Source organism: Xiphophorus maculatus, chromosome 14, assembly GCF_002775205.1.
Source record: "Xiphophorus maculatus strain JP 163 A chromosome 14, X_maculatus-5.0-male, whole genome shotgun sequence".
Taxonomy (NCBI): Eukaryota; Metazoa; Chordata; class Actinopteri; order Cyprinodontiformes; family Poeciliidae; genus Xiphophorus; species Xiphophorus maculatus.
Genome location: NC_036456.1, coordinates 22,994,712 through 23,011,812, shown reverse-complemented (window position 1 = coordinate 23,011,812; position 17,101 = coordinate 22,994,712). Strand labels below are relative to the sequence as shown.

The following is a 17,101-nucleotide window of genomic DNA, read 5'->3' as shown; positions in this document are numbered from 1 at the left end:
TCCAAAATAAAAGCCTCGACAACATTTTAAATCGTACCGAACGGTGCACGTCCGCCTCGCTTAACGTTCTTGCGGTTCTCCGCGTGCCACTGCTTACGTCGCGGCGTTCTTTGGCGTCGACGCCGATTTGTGGCGCGACGACGCCGGGCCCGAACCCCACGGCCGCGCCTTGGCAGGCCCCGGCTAAATTTCTTCCGAAATTTTCTAGTTGGGGCCTGCCATGCAAAGCAATGGCAGGAACCTATTACTATTGTCGGAGAGAAGCGTCTCTTTAATTGGGGCCTGCCATGCAAAGCAATGGCAGGAACCTATTACTCTACACCCAACAAGGTGTCTCTTTATTCTTTATTTTTCTTCCGTAACCGTTAATGCGGCTCATACCGCTGGGTGCACACCTACAAATGAGGTATCAAAACGTGCAGAAAATTCACGCCATTGGAGCTATTATTTTTGGTGGGATTTGGGCTTAACGTGGCGACATAATTCGCAAAAAACTGCGAAAAAAAACCCATTATAAGTCAATGGGAAAAATCCTGGAAATACCCTATTTTTGAGGATTTTCTGTGTCGTCACAAATTCACCTAGAAATGCCATTCAAATTTCATTTTGTAGATACGTCTGTGATCTCTTCGAAAGTGAAGACGGCTCGTCGATACCAGTTACGGTTTGTCCACAATTTGCCTCTAAGCGACCCAAAGTTTCTCATTTTTCCTAAAGTTAGAGGGCTTCTCTCGCTGATTAGAGTGAGAGATCAAGACAACTTTTTCAACCCAAATCATTTTTGAAATCGCCATCACGGCCACAAATATCGCACGATTAGTATCAAAATCGGTCCTGACATTGATACGCCTGTCTGCTCCGGTAAAATGTTTTCGAAATTTATCTAGACCGTACGGTTTTCTGTCACGGTGCTTCAGAGCAAAGTCATGCGACAGGATTTTCTGAGGCTCTCAGGCTGTCTCACTGACACTTCACACCTTGGTGTGAAACTTATTTAACATAGCAACGGATCTCAAGAGGCTATTGGCTGCTGGTTTGGACTACAAATACGCATCATTGTAGTTCTATCTATCCTCAGTTGAAACAGATCAGGACTGAACTGGCCTTTATAACTAATTGCTGCTATGGGCTGTATATAACTGATTTAACTCAGTAACTGTTACACATGGGATTAGTTTTGAACTTTAAAATGAAGCTTAACAAAAATTTCACAATAAAAGCCTTGAATATTTTTACATCATGTAATTGCTCTTTTTGGCTTTATTTGACTTTTTCATCCAAAGCACTGTTACACATGGTATTAGTTTGGCCCTTTGAAATGAAGCTTAACAAAAATTTCAAAATAAAAGCCTTGAATATTTTTACATCAGAAAATTGCTCTTTTGAGCTGTATATAACTGATTTAACCCAGCAATTGTTACACATGGGATTAGTGTGGCAATTTAAAATTAAGCTTGATGAAAATGTCAAAATAAAAGCCTTGAATATTTTTACATCAGGTAATTGCTGTTTTTGGCTTTATTTGACTTTTTCATCCAAAGCACTGTTACACATGGTATTAGTTTGGCCCTTTGAAATGAAGCTTAACAAAAATTTCAAAATAAAAGCCTTGAATATTTTTACATCATGTAATTGCTCTTTTTGGCTTTATTTGACTTTTTCATCCAAAGCACTGTTACACATGGTATTAGTTTGGCCCTTTGAAATGAAGCATACTGAAAATTTCAAAATAAAAGCCTTGAATATTTTTACATCAACAACTTGCGTTTTCAGCATTATATAACTGATTTAACCCAATGACTATTACACATGGGATTAAAATAGACTGTTTTGCATGAGCAGCAGATAGATCCTCTATTGCACATGTGTCAAACTCAAGGCCCGCGGGCCACATGTGGCCCGCTACGTCATTTTATGTGGCCCTCTCCCCCCTACCACCGTTTTACAGCCCCATTGATTGACTTAAAATAGGTTTTGAGCACGAATTGACTACAAACTACATATCCCATAATGCCTTCCGATTCTTACCAACCAACATTACGGCTTCTCGCCACTAGAGTGCAGCAGAGTCACCTCAAGCTGATTATTAATTTTCCCAGCGAATAAAACTGAAACATCGACAAGCTAAGAAGCTAAAGAGCGAAGTTCCGTGATGTTTCAATCGAGGACTTTTACTTTTACCGTCTACTGCCCCCTGATTTGATGCCACAGCTTCGACTCCACGCAGCTCGTGTTTTGTCCACGTTTGGAAGCACCTATCTGTGCGAACAGATGTTTTCAATAATGACTTTAAACAAGACCAAGCACAGATCGCGCATTACTGACGAAAACCTACACGCCGTTTTGCGGATTGCCACAGAATAGAACTAAAACCAGACATCGACGAACTGACCAGGGGAAAACGGTGCCAGACATCCGGCCAGAAAACATTGGTAAGCACAAACAAACTACATTTAAATAGAATGGATGTAAAACCAAAACTCAGTATACTGGAATATGCATATAGTTTATTGATTTTGCTTGTGTTTTGTTTATTTACAGAACACAACACAATGAGGATGTGTGTGAGTTATTGACAGGGTGAAGAGGGATCAGCGTTGTGTTCAAGGACAGGCAACGTCACCTCATTGTTTTGTTCTTATGTGAAATGCATGTTCGTTGCGTAATAAATAACGAAAAAGTTTTGTGAATGAAGTTGAGAGTTAATATCAAAACTTGTTTTTTATTATTTGTCTGCTTATCTTCAAAGCAGACAAAGAATAATTTTCCCAGCGAATAAAACTGAAACATCGACAAGCTAACGAGCTAAACAGCAAAGTTTAGCTGAGCAGTTTAAAAATACTGAGCATATTTTTAAACTGCTCAGTTTAAAAATACTGTAATTTTTAAACTGAGCAGTAATTTTACATCCATGCAAACTCAAATGTAATATTTAAAACTTGAATACATAAAATCAGTTATTTAACAATATGAGGTGTTGTTTAAAAATAAAAAAGATAGCAATTTCTTTTTATTGCAGAGACATTAGATTCTTAAATTTATGGTATTCTTTAAATGTTGTAATTTTGGTTCATTGTAAACTTTACCTGTAAAACGTTTGTAGAAATCTTTAACATAAGGTCAATATATATTTTTAAACTGTAATATGTTGTGTGTGTGTGCGTTATTGAAAATTTATATTTGTGACAATCATTAGGTAAATGCTAATGAACTGCCTTCCTGCAGTTTATGAGCATTGAACTGTTACTAAACAGTTCAATGCAAGGTTCATTAGCGTTAGCATTTTAGCTTCAATAAGCTATTAGCTATTTATTTTACTTTTTAGCAATGTTTAGTATACTGAATGGAGTAAATCAATTACAGAAAATATCCTAGTGATTTCCCACATACTGATGAAAGCAATGACGCTAACATTAGCGTTTCTGCTGATTTTAGCTGATATACTTACTTTATAATACTGAACGGTGTACGTCCGCCTCGCTTAACGTTCTTGCGATTCTCCGCGTGCCACTGATTACGTCGCGGCGTTCTTTAGCGTCGACGCCGATTTGTGGCGTGACGACGCCGGGCCCATGCCCGACGGGCGCGCCTTGGCAGGCCCCGGCTAAATTTCTTCCGAAATTTTCTAGTATTCTTTATTTTTCTTCCGTAACCGTTAATGCGGCTCATACCGCTGGGTGCACACCTACAAATGAGGTATCAAAACGTGCAGAAAATTCACGCCATTGGAGCTATTACTTCTGGTGGGATTTGGGCTTAACGTGGCGACATAATTCGCAAAAAACTACGAAAAAAACCCCATTATAACTCAATGGGAAAAATCCTAGAAATACCCTATTTTTGATGATTTGCTGTGTCGTCACAAATTCACCTAGAAATGCCATTCAAATTTCATTTTGTAGATACGTCTGTGATCTCTTCGAAAGTGAAGACGGCTCGTCGATACCAGTTACGGTTTGTCCACAATTTGCCTCTAAGCGACCCAAAGTTTCTCATTTTTCTTGAAATTAGAGTGACAGCCCATCTCGGTTCATATCTGGGCACAACATTTCTTTCTCTCATCACTGTAAATGCTCTGAGTGAGGTACAGATATGAATCTCGGGACTATCGCAGAAGACACATTGAACTGTCATACGCTTAAAACGCTTTTCGAATATGTATTACGGTTCCCGAACAAGAAGGATTTGTTTCCAATGCTTTTTTTCAGTAAAGTGTGTTTGCTCAAACACACTTGTGTGTTTGAGAGCTCAGAGCTCACAGCTCACACCTGCTGAGACCATTATTTGCCATAGCAACGGACCTCAAGAGGCTATTGGCTGCTGGTTAGGACTACGAATACGCATCACTGTAGTTCTATCTATCCTCAGTTGAAACAGATCAGGACTGAGAACTGGCCTTTAGAACTACTGCTGCTATGGGCTGTATATAACTGATTTAACTCAGTAACTGTTACACATGGGATTAGTTTTAAACTTTAAAATTAAGCATACTGAAAATTTCAAAATAAAAGCCTTGAATATTTTACATGACGTAATTGCTCTTTTTGGCCGTATATGACTTTTTCATCCAAAGCAATGTTACACATGGGATTAGTTCGGAACTTTAAAATGGAGCATAATAATAATTTCAAAATAAAAGCCTTGAATATTTTTACATCAGGTAATTGCTGTTTTTGGCCGTATATGACTTTTTCATCCAAAGCACTGTTACACATGGGATTAGTTTGGAACTTTAAAATGGAGCATAATAATAATTTCAAAATAAAAGCCCTGAATATTTTTACATCATGTAATTGCTCTTTTTGGCTTTATCTGACTTTTCCATCCAAAGCACTGTTACACATGGGATTAGTTTGGAACTTTAAAATTAAGCATACTGAAAATTTCAAAATAAAAGCCTTGAATATTTTACATGACGTAATTGCTCTTTTTGGCCGTATATGACTTTTTCATCCAAAGCACTCTTACACGTGGTATTAGTTCGGAACTTAAAAATGAAGCATACTGAAAATTTCAAAATAAAAGCCTTGAATATTTTTACATCATGTAATTGCTCTTTTTGGCTTTATTTGACTTTTTCATCCAAAGCACTCTTACACGTGGTATTAGTTCAGAACTTTAAAATGAAGCATACTGAAAATTTCAAAATAAAAGCCTTGAATATTTTACATGAAATAATTGGTCTTTTTGGCCTTATGTGACTTTTTTATCCAAAGCAATGTTACACATGGGATTAGTTCGGAACTTTAAAATGGAGCATAATAATAATTTCAAAATAAAAGCCTTGAATATTTTTACATCAGGTAATTGCTGTTTTTGGCCGTATATGACTTTTTCATCCAAAGCACTGTTACACATGGGATTAGTTTGTAACTTTAAAATGGAGCATAATAATAATTTCAAAATAAAAGCCCTGAATATTTTTACATCATGTAATTGCTCTTTTTGGCTTTATCTGACTTTTCCATCCAAAGCACTGTTACACATGGGATTACTTTGGAACTTTAAAATGGAGAATATAAATAATTTCAAAATAAAAGCCTTGAATATTTTTACATCAGGTAATTGCTTTTTTTGGCCGTATATGACTTTTTCATCCAAAGCAATGTTACACATGGGATTAGTTTGGAACTTTAAAATGGAGCATAATAATAATTTCAAAATAAAAGCCTTGAATAGTTTTACATCAGGTAATTGCTGTTTTTGGCTTTATTTGACGTTTTCATCCAAAGCACTGTTACACATGGGATTACTTTGGAACTTTAAAATGGAGAATAATAATAATTTCAAAATAAAAGCCTTGAATATTTTTACATCAGGTAATTGCTTTTTTTGGCCGTATATGACTTTTTCATCCAAAGCAATGTTACACATGGGATTAGTTTGGAACTTTAAAATGGAGAATAATAATTTCAAAATAAAAGCCTTGAATATTTTTACATCAGGTAATTGCTGTTTTTGGCTTTATTTGACGTTTTCATCCAAAGCACTGTTACACATGGGATTAGTTTGGAACTTTAAAATGGAGCATAATAATAATTTCCAAATAAAAGCCTTGAATATTTTTACATCAGGTAATTGCTGTTTTTGGCTTTATATGACTTTTTCATCCAAAGCACTGTTACACATGGGATTAGTTTGGAACTTTAAAATGGAGCATAATAATAATTTCAAAATAAAAGCCTTGAATATTTTTACATCAGGTAATTGCTCTTTTTGGCTTTATTTGACTTTTTCATCCAAAGCACTGTTACACGTGGTATTAGTTTGGCCCTTTGAAATGAAGCATTCTGAAAATTTCAAAATAAAAGCCTTGAATAATTTTACATGACGTAATTGCTCTTTTTGGCTTTATTTGACTTTTTCATCCAAAGCACTGTTACACGTGGTATTAGTTTGGCCCTTTGAAATGAAGCATACTGAAAATTTCAAAATAAAAGCCTTGAATATTTTTACATCAGCTACTTGTGTTTTGAGCATTATATAACTATTTTAACCCAAGGACTATTACGCATGGGATTAGTTTGGCCCTTTGAAATGAAGTTTAACAAAACTTCCAAAATAAAAGCCTTGACAACATTTTAAATCGTACCGAACGGTGCACGTCCGCCTCGCTTAACGTTCTTGCGGTTCTCCGCGTGCCACTGCTTACGTCGCGGCGTTCTTTGGCGTCGACGCCGATTTGTGGCGCGACGACGCCGGGCCCGAACCCGACGGGCGCGCCTTGGCAGGCCCCGGCTAAATTTCTTCCGAAATTTTCTAGTTGGGGCCTGCCATGCAAAGCAATGGCAGGAACCTATTACTATTGTCGGAGAGAAGCGTCTCTTTAATATTCTTTATTCTTCCGTAACCGTTAATGCGGCTCGTACCGCTGGGTGCACACCTACAAATGAGGTATCAAAACGTGCAGAAAATTCACGCCATTGGAGCTATTATTTTTGGTGGGATTTGGGCTTAACGTGGCGACATAATTCGCAAAAAACTGCGAAAAAAACCCCATTATAACTCAATGGGAAAAATCCTAGAAATACCCTATTTTTGAGGATTTGCTGTGTCGTCACAAATTCACCTAGAAATGCCATTCAAATTTCATTTTGTAGATACGTCTGTGATCTCTTCGAAAGTGAAGACGGCTCGTCGATACCAGTTACGGTTTGTCCACAATTTGCCTCTAAGCGACCCAAACTTTCTCATTTTTGCTCAAGTTAGAGTGCGTTTCTGGCTGCTTAGAGTGAGAGATGAAGACAACTTTTTCAACCCAAATCATTTTTGAAATCGCCATCACGCCCACAAATATCGCACGATTAGTATCAAAATCGGTCCTGACATTGATACGCCTGTCTGCTCCGGTAAAATGTTTTCGAAATTTATCTAGACCGTACGGTTTTCTGTCACGGTGCTTCAGAGCAAAGTCATGCGACAGGATTTTCTGAGGCTGTCTGAGGCTCTCTCCCATGTATTTGAATAGAATTTCAGATCTGGGCACAACATTTCTTTCTCTCATCACTGTAAATGCTCTGAGTGAGGTACAGATATGAATCTCGGGACTATCGCAGAAGACACATTGAACTGTCATACGCTGCAAACGCTTTTCGAATATGTATTACGGTTCCCGAACAAGAAGGATTTGTTTCCAATGCTTTTTTGTCAGTAAAATGTGTTTGCTCAAACACACAGTGTGTTTGAGAGCTCAGCGCTCAGAGCTCACACCTGCTGAGACCATTATTTACCATAGCAACGGAACTCAAGAGGCTATTGGCTGCTGATTTGGACTACAGATACGCATCGCTGTAGTTCTATCTATCCTCAGTTGAAACAGATCAGGACTGAGAACTGGCCTTTAGAACTACCTGCTGCTATGGGCTGTATATAACTGATTTAACTCAGTAACTGTTACACATGGGATTAGTTTGGAACTTTAAAATTAAGCATACTGAAAATTTCAAAATAAAAGCCTTGAATATTTTACATGACGTAATTGCTCTTTTTGGCCGTATATGACTTTTTCATCCAAAGCAATGTTACACATGGGATTAGTTTGGAACTTTAAAATGGAGCATAATAATAATTTCAAAATAAAAGCCTTGAATATTTTACATGACGTAATTGCTCTTATTGGCCGTATATTACTTTTTCATCCAAAGCAATGTTACACATGGGATTAGTTCGGAACTTTAAAATGGAGCATAATAATAATTTCAAAATAAAAGCCTTGAATATTTTTACATAATGTAATTGCTTTTTTTGGCCGTATATGACGTTTTCATCCAAAGCACTGTTACACATGGGATTAGTTTTGAACTTTAAAATGAAGCTTAACAAAAATTTCAAAATAAAAGCCTTGAATATTTTTACATCATGTAATTGCTCTTTTGAGCTTTATTTGACTTTTTCATCCAAAGCAATGTTACACATGGGATTAGTTCGGAACTTTAAAATGGAGCATAATAATAATTTCAAAATAAAAGCCTTGAATATTTTTACATCAGGTAATTGCGCTTTTTGGCTTTATGTGACTTTTTTATCCAAAGCACTGTTACACAATGGAATAGTTTGGCCCTCTGAAATGAAGCATACTGAAAATTTCAAAATAAAAGCCTTGAATATTTTTACGTCATGTAATTGCTCTTTTTGGCCGTATATGACTTTTTCATCCAAAGCACTGTTACACATGGGATTTGTTCGGAACTTTAAAATGGAGCATAATAATAATTTCAAAATAAAAGCCTTGAATATTTTTACATCAGGTAATTGCGCTTTTTGGCTTTATGTGACTTTTTCATCCAAAGCACTGTTACACATGGGATTAGTTCGGAACTTTAAAATGGAGCATAATAATAATTTCAAAATAAAAGCCTTGCATATTTTTACATCAGGTAATTGCGCTTTTTGGCTTTATGTGACTTTTTTATCCAAAGCACTGTTACACATGGGATTCGTTCGGAACTTTAAAATGGAGCATACTGAAAATTTCAAAATAAAAGCCTTGAATATTTTTACATCATGCAATTGCTGTTTTTGGCTTTGTATGACTTTTTCATCCAAAGCACTGTTACACATGGTATTAGTTCGGAACTTTAAAATGAAGTTTAACAAAACTTCCAAAATAAAAGCCTTGACAAAAATTTTAAATCGTACTGAATGGTGCACGTCCGCCTCGCTTAACGTTCTTGCGGTTCTCCGCGTGCCACTGCTTACGTCGCGGCGATGCCGATTTGTGGCGTGACGACGCCGGGCCCGAACCCCACGGGCGCGCCTTGGCAGGCCCCGGCTAAATTTCTTCCGAAATTTTTTTCTAGTTATTCTTTATTTTTCATCCGTAACCGTTAATGCGGCTCATACCGCTGCGTGCACACCTACAAAAGAGGTATCAAAACGTGCAGAAAATTCACGCCATTCCAGCTATTACTTTTGGTGGGATTCGGGATTAACATGGCGACATAATTCGCAAAAAACTACGAAAAAAACCCCATTATAACTCAATGGGAAAAATCCTAGAAATACCCTATTTTTGAGGATTTGCTGTGTCGTCACAAATTCACCTAGAAATGCCATTCAAATTTCATTTTGTAGATACGTCTGTGATCTCTTCGAAAGTGAAGACGGCTCGTCGATACCAGTTATGGTTTGTCCACAATTTGCCTCTAAGCGACCCAAAGTTTCTCATTTTTGCTCATATTAGAGTGACAGCCGACCTCGGTTCATATCTGGGCACAACATTTCTTTCTCTCATCACTGTAAATGCTCTGAGTGAGGTACAGATATGAATCTCGGGACTATCGCAGAAGACACATTGAACTGTCATACGCTTAAAACGCTTTTCGAATATGTATTACGGTTCCCGAACAAGAAGGATTTGTTTCCAATGCTTTTTTTCAGTAAAGTGTGTTTGCTCAAACACACTTGTGTGTTTGAGAGCTCACAGCTCAGAGCTCACACCTGCTGAGACCATTATTTGCCATAGCAACGGAACTCAAGAGGCTATTGGCTGCTGGTTAGGACTACGAATACGCATCGTTGTAGTTCTATCTATCCTCAGTTGAAACAGATCAGGACTGAGAACTGGCCTTTACAACTACTTGCTGCTTTGGGCTGTATATAACTGATTTAACTCAGTAACTGTTACACATGGGATTAGTTTTACACTTTAAAATTAAGCATATTGAAAATTTCACAATAAAAGCCCTGAATATTTTTACATGACGTAATTGCTCTTTTTTGGCTTTATTTGACTTTTTCATCCAAAGCACTGTTACACATGGTATTAGTTTGGCCCTTTAAAATGAAGCTTAACAAAAATTTCAAAATAAAAGCCTTGAATATTTTTACATCAGCTACTTGTGTTTTGAGCATTATATAACTATTTTAACCGAAGGACTATTACGCATGGGATTAGTTTGGCCCTTTGAAATGAAGCATCCTGCAAATTTCAAAATAAAAGCCTTGAATATTTTTACATGACGTAATTGCTCTTTTTGGCTTTATTTGACTTTTTCATCCAAAGCACTGTTACACATGGTATTAGTTTGGCCCTTTGAAATGAATATTAACAAAAATTTCAAAATTAAAGCCTTGAATATTTTTACATCATGTAATTGCTCTTTTTGGCTTTATTTGACTTTTTCATCCAAAGCACTGTTACACGTGGTATTAGTTTGGCCCTTTGAAATGAAGCTTAACAAAAGTTTCAAAATAAAAGCCTTGAATATTTTTACATGACGTAATTGCTCTTTTTGGCTTTATTTGACTTTTTCATCCAAAGCACTCTTACACGTGGTATTAGTTCAGAACTTTAAAATGAAGCATACTGAAAATTTCAAAATAAAAGCCTTGAATATTTTACATGAAGTAATTGCTCTTTTTGGCCGTATATGACTTTTTCATCCAAAGCAATGTTACACATGGGATTAGTTCGGAACTTTAAAATGGAGCATAATAATAATTTCAAAATAAAAGCCTTGAATATTTTTACATCAGGTAATTGCTGTTTTTGGCTTTATTTGACGTTTTCATCCAAAGCACTGTTACACATGGGATTACTTTGGAACTTTGAAATGAAGCATACTGAAAATTTCAAAATAAAAGCCTTGAATATTTTTACATCAGGTAATTGCTGTTTTTGGCTTTATATGACTTTTTCATCCAAAGCACTGTTACACATGGGATTAGTTTGGAACTTTAAAATGGAGCATAATAATAATTTCAAAATAAAAGCCTTGAATATTTTTACATCAGGTAATTGCTCTTTTTGGCTTTATTTGACTTTTTCATCCAAAGCACTGTTACACGTGGTATTAGTTTGGCCCTTTGAAATGAAGCATTCTGAAAATTTCAAAATAAAAGCCTTGAATAATTTTACATGACGTAATTGCTCTTTTTGGCTTTATTTGACTTTTTCATCCAAAGCACTGTTACACGTGGTATTAGTTTGGCCCTTTGAAATGAAGCATACTGAAAATTTCAAAATAAAAGCCTTGAATATTTTTACATCAGCTACTTGTGTTTTGAGCATTATATAACTATTTTAACCCAAGGACTATTACGCATGGGATTAGTTTGGCCCTTTGAAATGAAGGTTAACAAAACTTCCAAAATAAAAGCCTTGACAACATTTTAAATCGTACCGAACGGTGCACGTCCGCCTCGCTTAACGTTCTTGCGGTTCTCCGCGTGCCACTGATCACGTCGCGGCGTCCTTTGGCGTCGACGCCGATTTGTGGCGCGACGACGCCGGGCCCATGCCCGACGGGCGCGCCTTGGCAGGCCCCGGCTAAATTTCTTCCGAAATTTTCTAGTTTTGATCTTATCATGGAAAATAATTATTATTCCATTCTCATTTCCACTTTTTAACAGTTTTATTTTGGATTATTCAAATTCCTTTCCATGGGATATTTGAGTTAGTTTACATGAATTAATTTTTATTTATATTGTAGGTGAAAAATGTAGGATTTGCTCCCAAGTTTTGTCTTACTGTAGCTGGAGCACTTCCATAATGCTGAGGCTTCAACGTGCCAGGTGTTGCATCAAAATATGTGACCCATCATTTTCTGTGACTGCAGAGGGCGATAGAGCGCAGGTACGTCTGGAAGATCAGTGAGAAGAAGAGTATTTACGTAAACTGTGTTAATACTGATACAGCTGGGATTGTAAACTTCAGGCTCCTTTATTACCATCACAATGACAGAGAAAATATAATTTATTACTTTGTATTTGACTCTGTAAACTGTTTGAACCGTCAGATAATGCTTCTGCACGTTGGTGTTCCCGCTAAAGTCTTTTTTTCTCTTTTTTTTTGCCCCGATTTTCCCTTTATGACAATCCTACAACGTCCTGCATTGAATATCTAAAATATCTAAAATCAGGCATATTGAACATTGTTTTGGCCCGATTATCTCAGCCTGTGGGGTTTTTCCTGGGAGCGAGAACTCAGCCTGTTGAATGTGACAGGTAGCCAATCAGAAAGCGCGGTGACGTAAGAACGGAGGGGAATCCCAAACAGCTGACATGGCAACTGAGAGTCCAGTGGACATCAGAGGTGATATGTGGAAATGATTATTACTATATGTAAAGGTAATTTTTATATATGTTTATTGTATGTGGTTATGTTTATTCAGGTAAAATGTTAGCTACAAAAAATATAACTCACCTCCAAATCATAGAGCAGCAAATAGAGCAGCTGCTGCCTCCATCTTTTATCAAACACGTTTCTTTTTGTTTCGTCTTTTATCGCTTAAAATGAGCCACAAACTATCACTGCTGCTTCTACATCGTCATGTTTGATTATTCTAAGTTCATGTATGGTCTGTTGGGGGTTTTACTGGATTTTCTTCTGGAATCGGGATGTTCGTGAGTGGAATCGGTTCATGTGGTGTGTTGCTCCTGCTGTGTTGCTGGACACACGAACCGACCGAACCTGTTGGACTTTTATCGGCTCTGTGGTCACAGAGGTTTGGAAAATCGGCCGACAATCCTTAAATCATGTGAACCAGACCTAAAACTCACAAGCTCTACTCCTCTCATCTCGTCTCTCCACTGTCCTAACGCTCTCTGACTCTGGTCGTTATGGTAACGTTTACATATCCCTTCAAAATAAGATACAGATGCGCCACAAAAATGAACATTTTACTTTTGTGAAAATTTTAACTCACGATAACGACTAATGGAGCCCTGAGCTCGTTTCTCTGCAACCAGACGGTCCATCTGGGAGAGATGAGAGACGATGACACCGGAAGTGTTGCTGATGCTCAGGGTTCTTGGTCTCTAGTGGCGAAGCAGTTTGAAGCTTCATTGCCTCATTAACATCCGGTCACCATATCATGCAGAGCTTGGACTGTGGGAATCACCTACTGGGATAAATCCATCCTCCTGTCTCTTCTCTGGGCCTTTTCCCTTCATAAAGAAACTTTCCAAAGAATCTGATCTGTTTCTGACTCATTTTGCTGTTTGTGGCTCAATGTTGGCGCCAAGACGTAACGAGAGAATCCGGTTAAAGGAACCATCATCAATCAAAATGTGTTTAAATTCAAACTTTTTGCTCTTTACAGATCTTTGCTCTGCAGCCACACTGACTGTCACTCCCGACCAATCCCAGTTCTTCCAGTTCGACCGAATCACTCTTACATGTGTGACAAACTCCAGTGGCTGGAAAGTGATGAGGACGATAAAGAACAAGGTTACTGAGGAATGTAATGGTACCTGGGGAGTCCCCAGAGAATCCTCCTGCAACATTAAATATGCTTACCCAACTGACACCGGCGAATACTGGTGTGAATCTAACCGAGGAGAACGCAGCAACAAAGTCAATCTCACTATATCCGGTAATCAACATCCATCTTGTTTGAATTTACTCTAAAAGTGGCTATTTTAACATTTTTAAGTTAATATAATTCTTATAAAATGGTTTTATTTCAGATATAAATGTGATCCTTGAGAGCCCTCCGTATCCTGTTGTTGAGGGACAAACTGTGACACTTGGTTGTTCCTACAAGAAAAGCAAAAAAGATGTCACATCCACCTCAGACTTTGAAGCTGCGTTCTACAGAAATGATTTATTCATTGGGAAAAAGAAACCAGGGAAAATGATCATTGAAGCAGAGGAAGGTTTCTACAAGTGTCTCCATCCTACTAAAGGAGAGTCACTGAAGAGCTGGCTGGCAGTGACAGGTGATGATTTACTGCTTTGATTCATTCAGGCTGTCAGAACTCAGCTACCTTTAAGAAAAGGTGGATTTTAGTTAAAATTTTTGAAAAAATGCAAATCTCAGACTCAACCTAAGATTCACCTCAGTCTCCAAAGCGTTGCCTCCAACTCACACACTAAAGAAGCTTGTTTTTCTTGGCAATATTCTTTTATTTAAGTAGATATTTGTTGGAATTTACTGAAAGTTACATTTGTTCAAATTACATGAAAGTAATGTTAATTATCCTGCAATAATTTTTCAGTAAATTTTGGGAAAATGCACATTTCTTTTCAGTTTATGCCAAAAAGAAACTCCAGCAGGTTTCTTTAGATCGACTTTTGCAGGCCAGTATAAGATGAACATCTCTGCAGACCAAAATCACTCAGTCCTCAGCACCATCCTGCTTCTTCAAGATGCATTGTTGCTCCAACACACCTGAATCAATAACTGGCTCGTTACCAAACCAGTTCACAGCTGACTGACTGCTGGTGAGGGAATTCAGCTGTTCAATGCTGGTCTGCTGGAGTAGAAATGCATCTAAAAGTTGCAGGACGGTAGCTCTAGAGGACCAGACATGAGCACCTTTAGTGAACACAAACTTACTGGATAAACCTGATTCTAATTCTTCCATTTTGTATTATGACTGAAAATTTTATAGCTATTGTTTGCCACAAATTAAATAAAATACTTTATTTATTCATGTTCTTGCTTACAGCCAAAGTTCCCCATGCAGAAATTCTTTCTCCTCCTTCTCCTCCATCTGAACCTGGTGTTCCTTGGATCAGAGTGATTTCTGGCAGTGTGCTCTTCATCCTCTATAACATCATACTAATCTTATGTGTATACACATACCGTAAGTGGGCTCGAGGTAAGTTATTATAAAATATTAATGGTTTATAAAACAGAAAATTCTTGTGAAACTGTTTTCTGTCCTAATTTAACAAGGACTGTTATTTCTGCTCCTTTTATCCTGGAATATCCACGTGTTTTACTGAAAATATTCTAAAATAAACGTAATTTTGAAAATCATAGATCTGTAATGAAAACAAATGGATTCTTCCTTAAAGGGATTTAAATATTGGTGTGCAGCTTGTACTCTTTTAACCACTGGTCAGTAAATCTTTAGTTTCTGCTCTCCTCTAAGTGAATCTGACAAACATTAGAGCAGTGGGAGGATTTGGCAATGTGGCTGTAGAGACCAGTTAAAGGAAGTGAGGACAGAACAAGATTTTTCAAAATAAAGTAAGATGTGATTCTGGTCAAGGTAACATTCATTTAATCAGAGCAATGCAGAACTTATATACCACGTTTTATTTATATATTTTAACTACATTATGTAACTACAGCTGTGAATATTTACTGTTATCTTACCAAATGCTAAACATTCAATTACTTTTCAGTTCAATTCAGTTTATTTTCTATAGCATCAATTCACAACTAATGTCATCCTGACACTTTACAAAAATATTTTTATTGATCCCAGTTATCAAACAGTATGGGGAGCTCAGTTTATTGTTGAATTAGTTTTTTATTTCACACACACGCCCACACACACATTCCTATAAACACCCCAACCCTGAACTCAGTATTTCCTTTGCTCCAGACAGAGGAAATGAAATTTCATTGTGGTTACACTGTGACAGTAAAGACATTTGGAGTTTTAATCTTCTCTAAAAAGTCAAAAGTTTGAAGATCGTATCACTGTAATTATCCTGGCTGTGAGTTTTTGTCCTGTGAGTTGAAATAAAACAAGACAATCAATGTGGTAAACATGTTAAATCTGGTTCTAATCTGGTGACTTTAGTGGTAATGGAGGATTTAAATTATGGAGAGCCATTTCTCTCCGTACTAAAGAAGGCAAAAGACGAATGAAATGTAAATTTTAGTAAGTTCTAGCGCCCCTTGGTTGAGTTAATGGGAAAGTAATTGGTAGCAATCATTTAACATGCTACTGTCTCTTAATTATTTTATTACTTGTATTAAATTTATTAAATTTATTAAATTTCAGAATTTCTTACATGTTAGTAATTGCTGTCCTTTTTTCTTGCAGCCAAGACTGATATGAAAAGGAGAATTGCTGATCATGTTTTGGTGAACTAAAGACAATGAAGACAAAACAATTTATCATCTGTATGTTGAAGCAAAAAGAAAAATAAGATGAACAATATTAAAAGTATAGAGGAATGTGATTTATTCTCCCATTCAAGCCAGATTATTATAGTATTTTCATTTTGATCTCACTTTAGATAATAGGAATCTTTAATCAGCTTGTTAGTTAAAAATTAGGAACTTTGAGGGCGTGCCGTGGTGGCGTAGTGGTTAGAGCGACCCATATTTGGAGGCCTTGAGTCCTCGACGCGGGTTCGACTGCCGGACCCGACGATATTTGCCACATGTCTTCCCCCCTCTCCTTCCTTGTTTCCTGTCAGCCTACTGTTGTATAAGGGACACTAGAGCCCACAAAAGACCCCCTGGAGGGGTAAAAAAAAAAAAAAATTAGGAACTTTGGGACGTTTAACATCTTTAATAAGCTTAATATGAGCAAAACATTTTACCTTCAGATGTGAATGTAATAATTATTCATGTCATTCTGACTCATTCATTCTGAAATGTAAATGCAAATATTTTAAGTTCCACAACCATATATGTGGAAATATTACTGAATAATATTCAAACTATATTTTATATATAACATATTCTATATTTTAGATATATAAGCATAGAATGTTTTGTTCTGTCTCTATGTTGTGCAGATGATCATGTTGCAGCTTAATGTAGCTTCCAGAGCTGCAACATGAATATTTCAAACAAACATGTTCAAACTGATTTGATGAAGAACAAAATATCTATAATCATTATTATATCTGTTAAAATCATGTGTGTAGCAATCATTTATTTTCATTTTGATACTTATAGTACAT

General features: G+C 36.9%; 1 protein-coding gene across 2 annotated transcripts in view; it reads left to right on the top strand.

Annotated features, from left to right (window-relative positions):
* Window positions 1–16,570, top strand: part of LOC102228665 (Fc receptor-like protein 4) — a 39,137-nt gene extending 22,567 nt beyond the window's left edge. Inside the window, exons 2-5 of one of the 2 annotated variants that reach the window (XM_023347038.1) lie at window positions 13,545–13,817; window positions 13,912–14,163; window positions 14,896–15,048; window positions 16,231–16,570. In XM_023347038.1, the coding sequence (XP_023202806.1) occupies window positions 13,545–13,817; window positions 13,912–14,163; window positions 14,896–15,048; window positions 16,231–16,280 (728 nt within the window). In that variant the 3' untranslated portion in view covers window positions 16,281–16,570. The remainder of the gene's footprint in view (window positions 1–13,544; window positions 13,818–13,911; window positions 14,164–14,895; window positions 15,049–16,230) is intronic. The other variant, XM_023347039.1, reaches the window with a different exon arrangement.
* The last annotated feature ends 531 nt before the right edge of the window (window positions 16,571–17,101 follow it).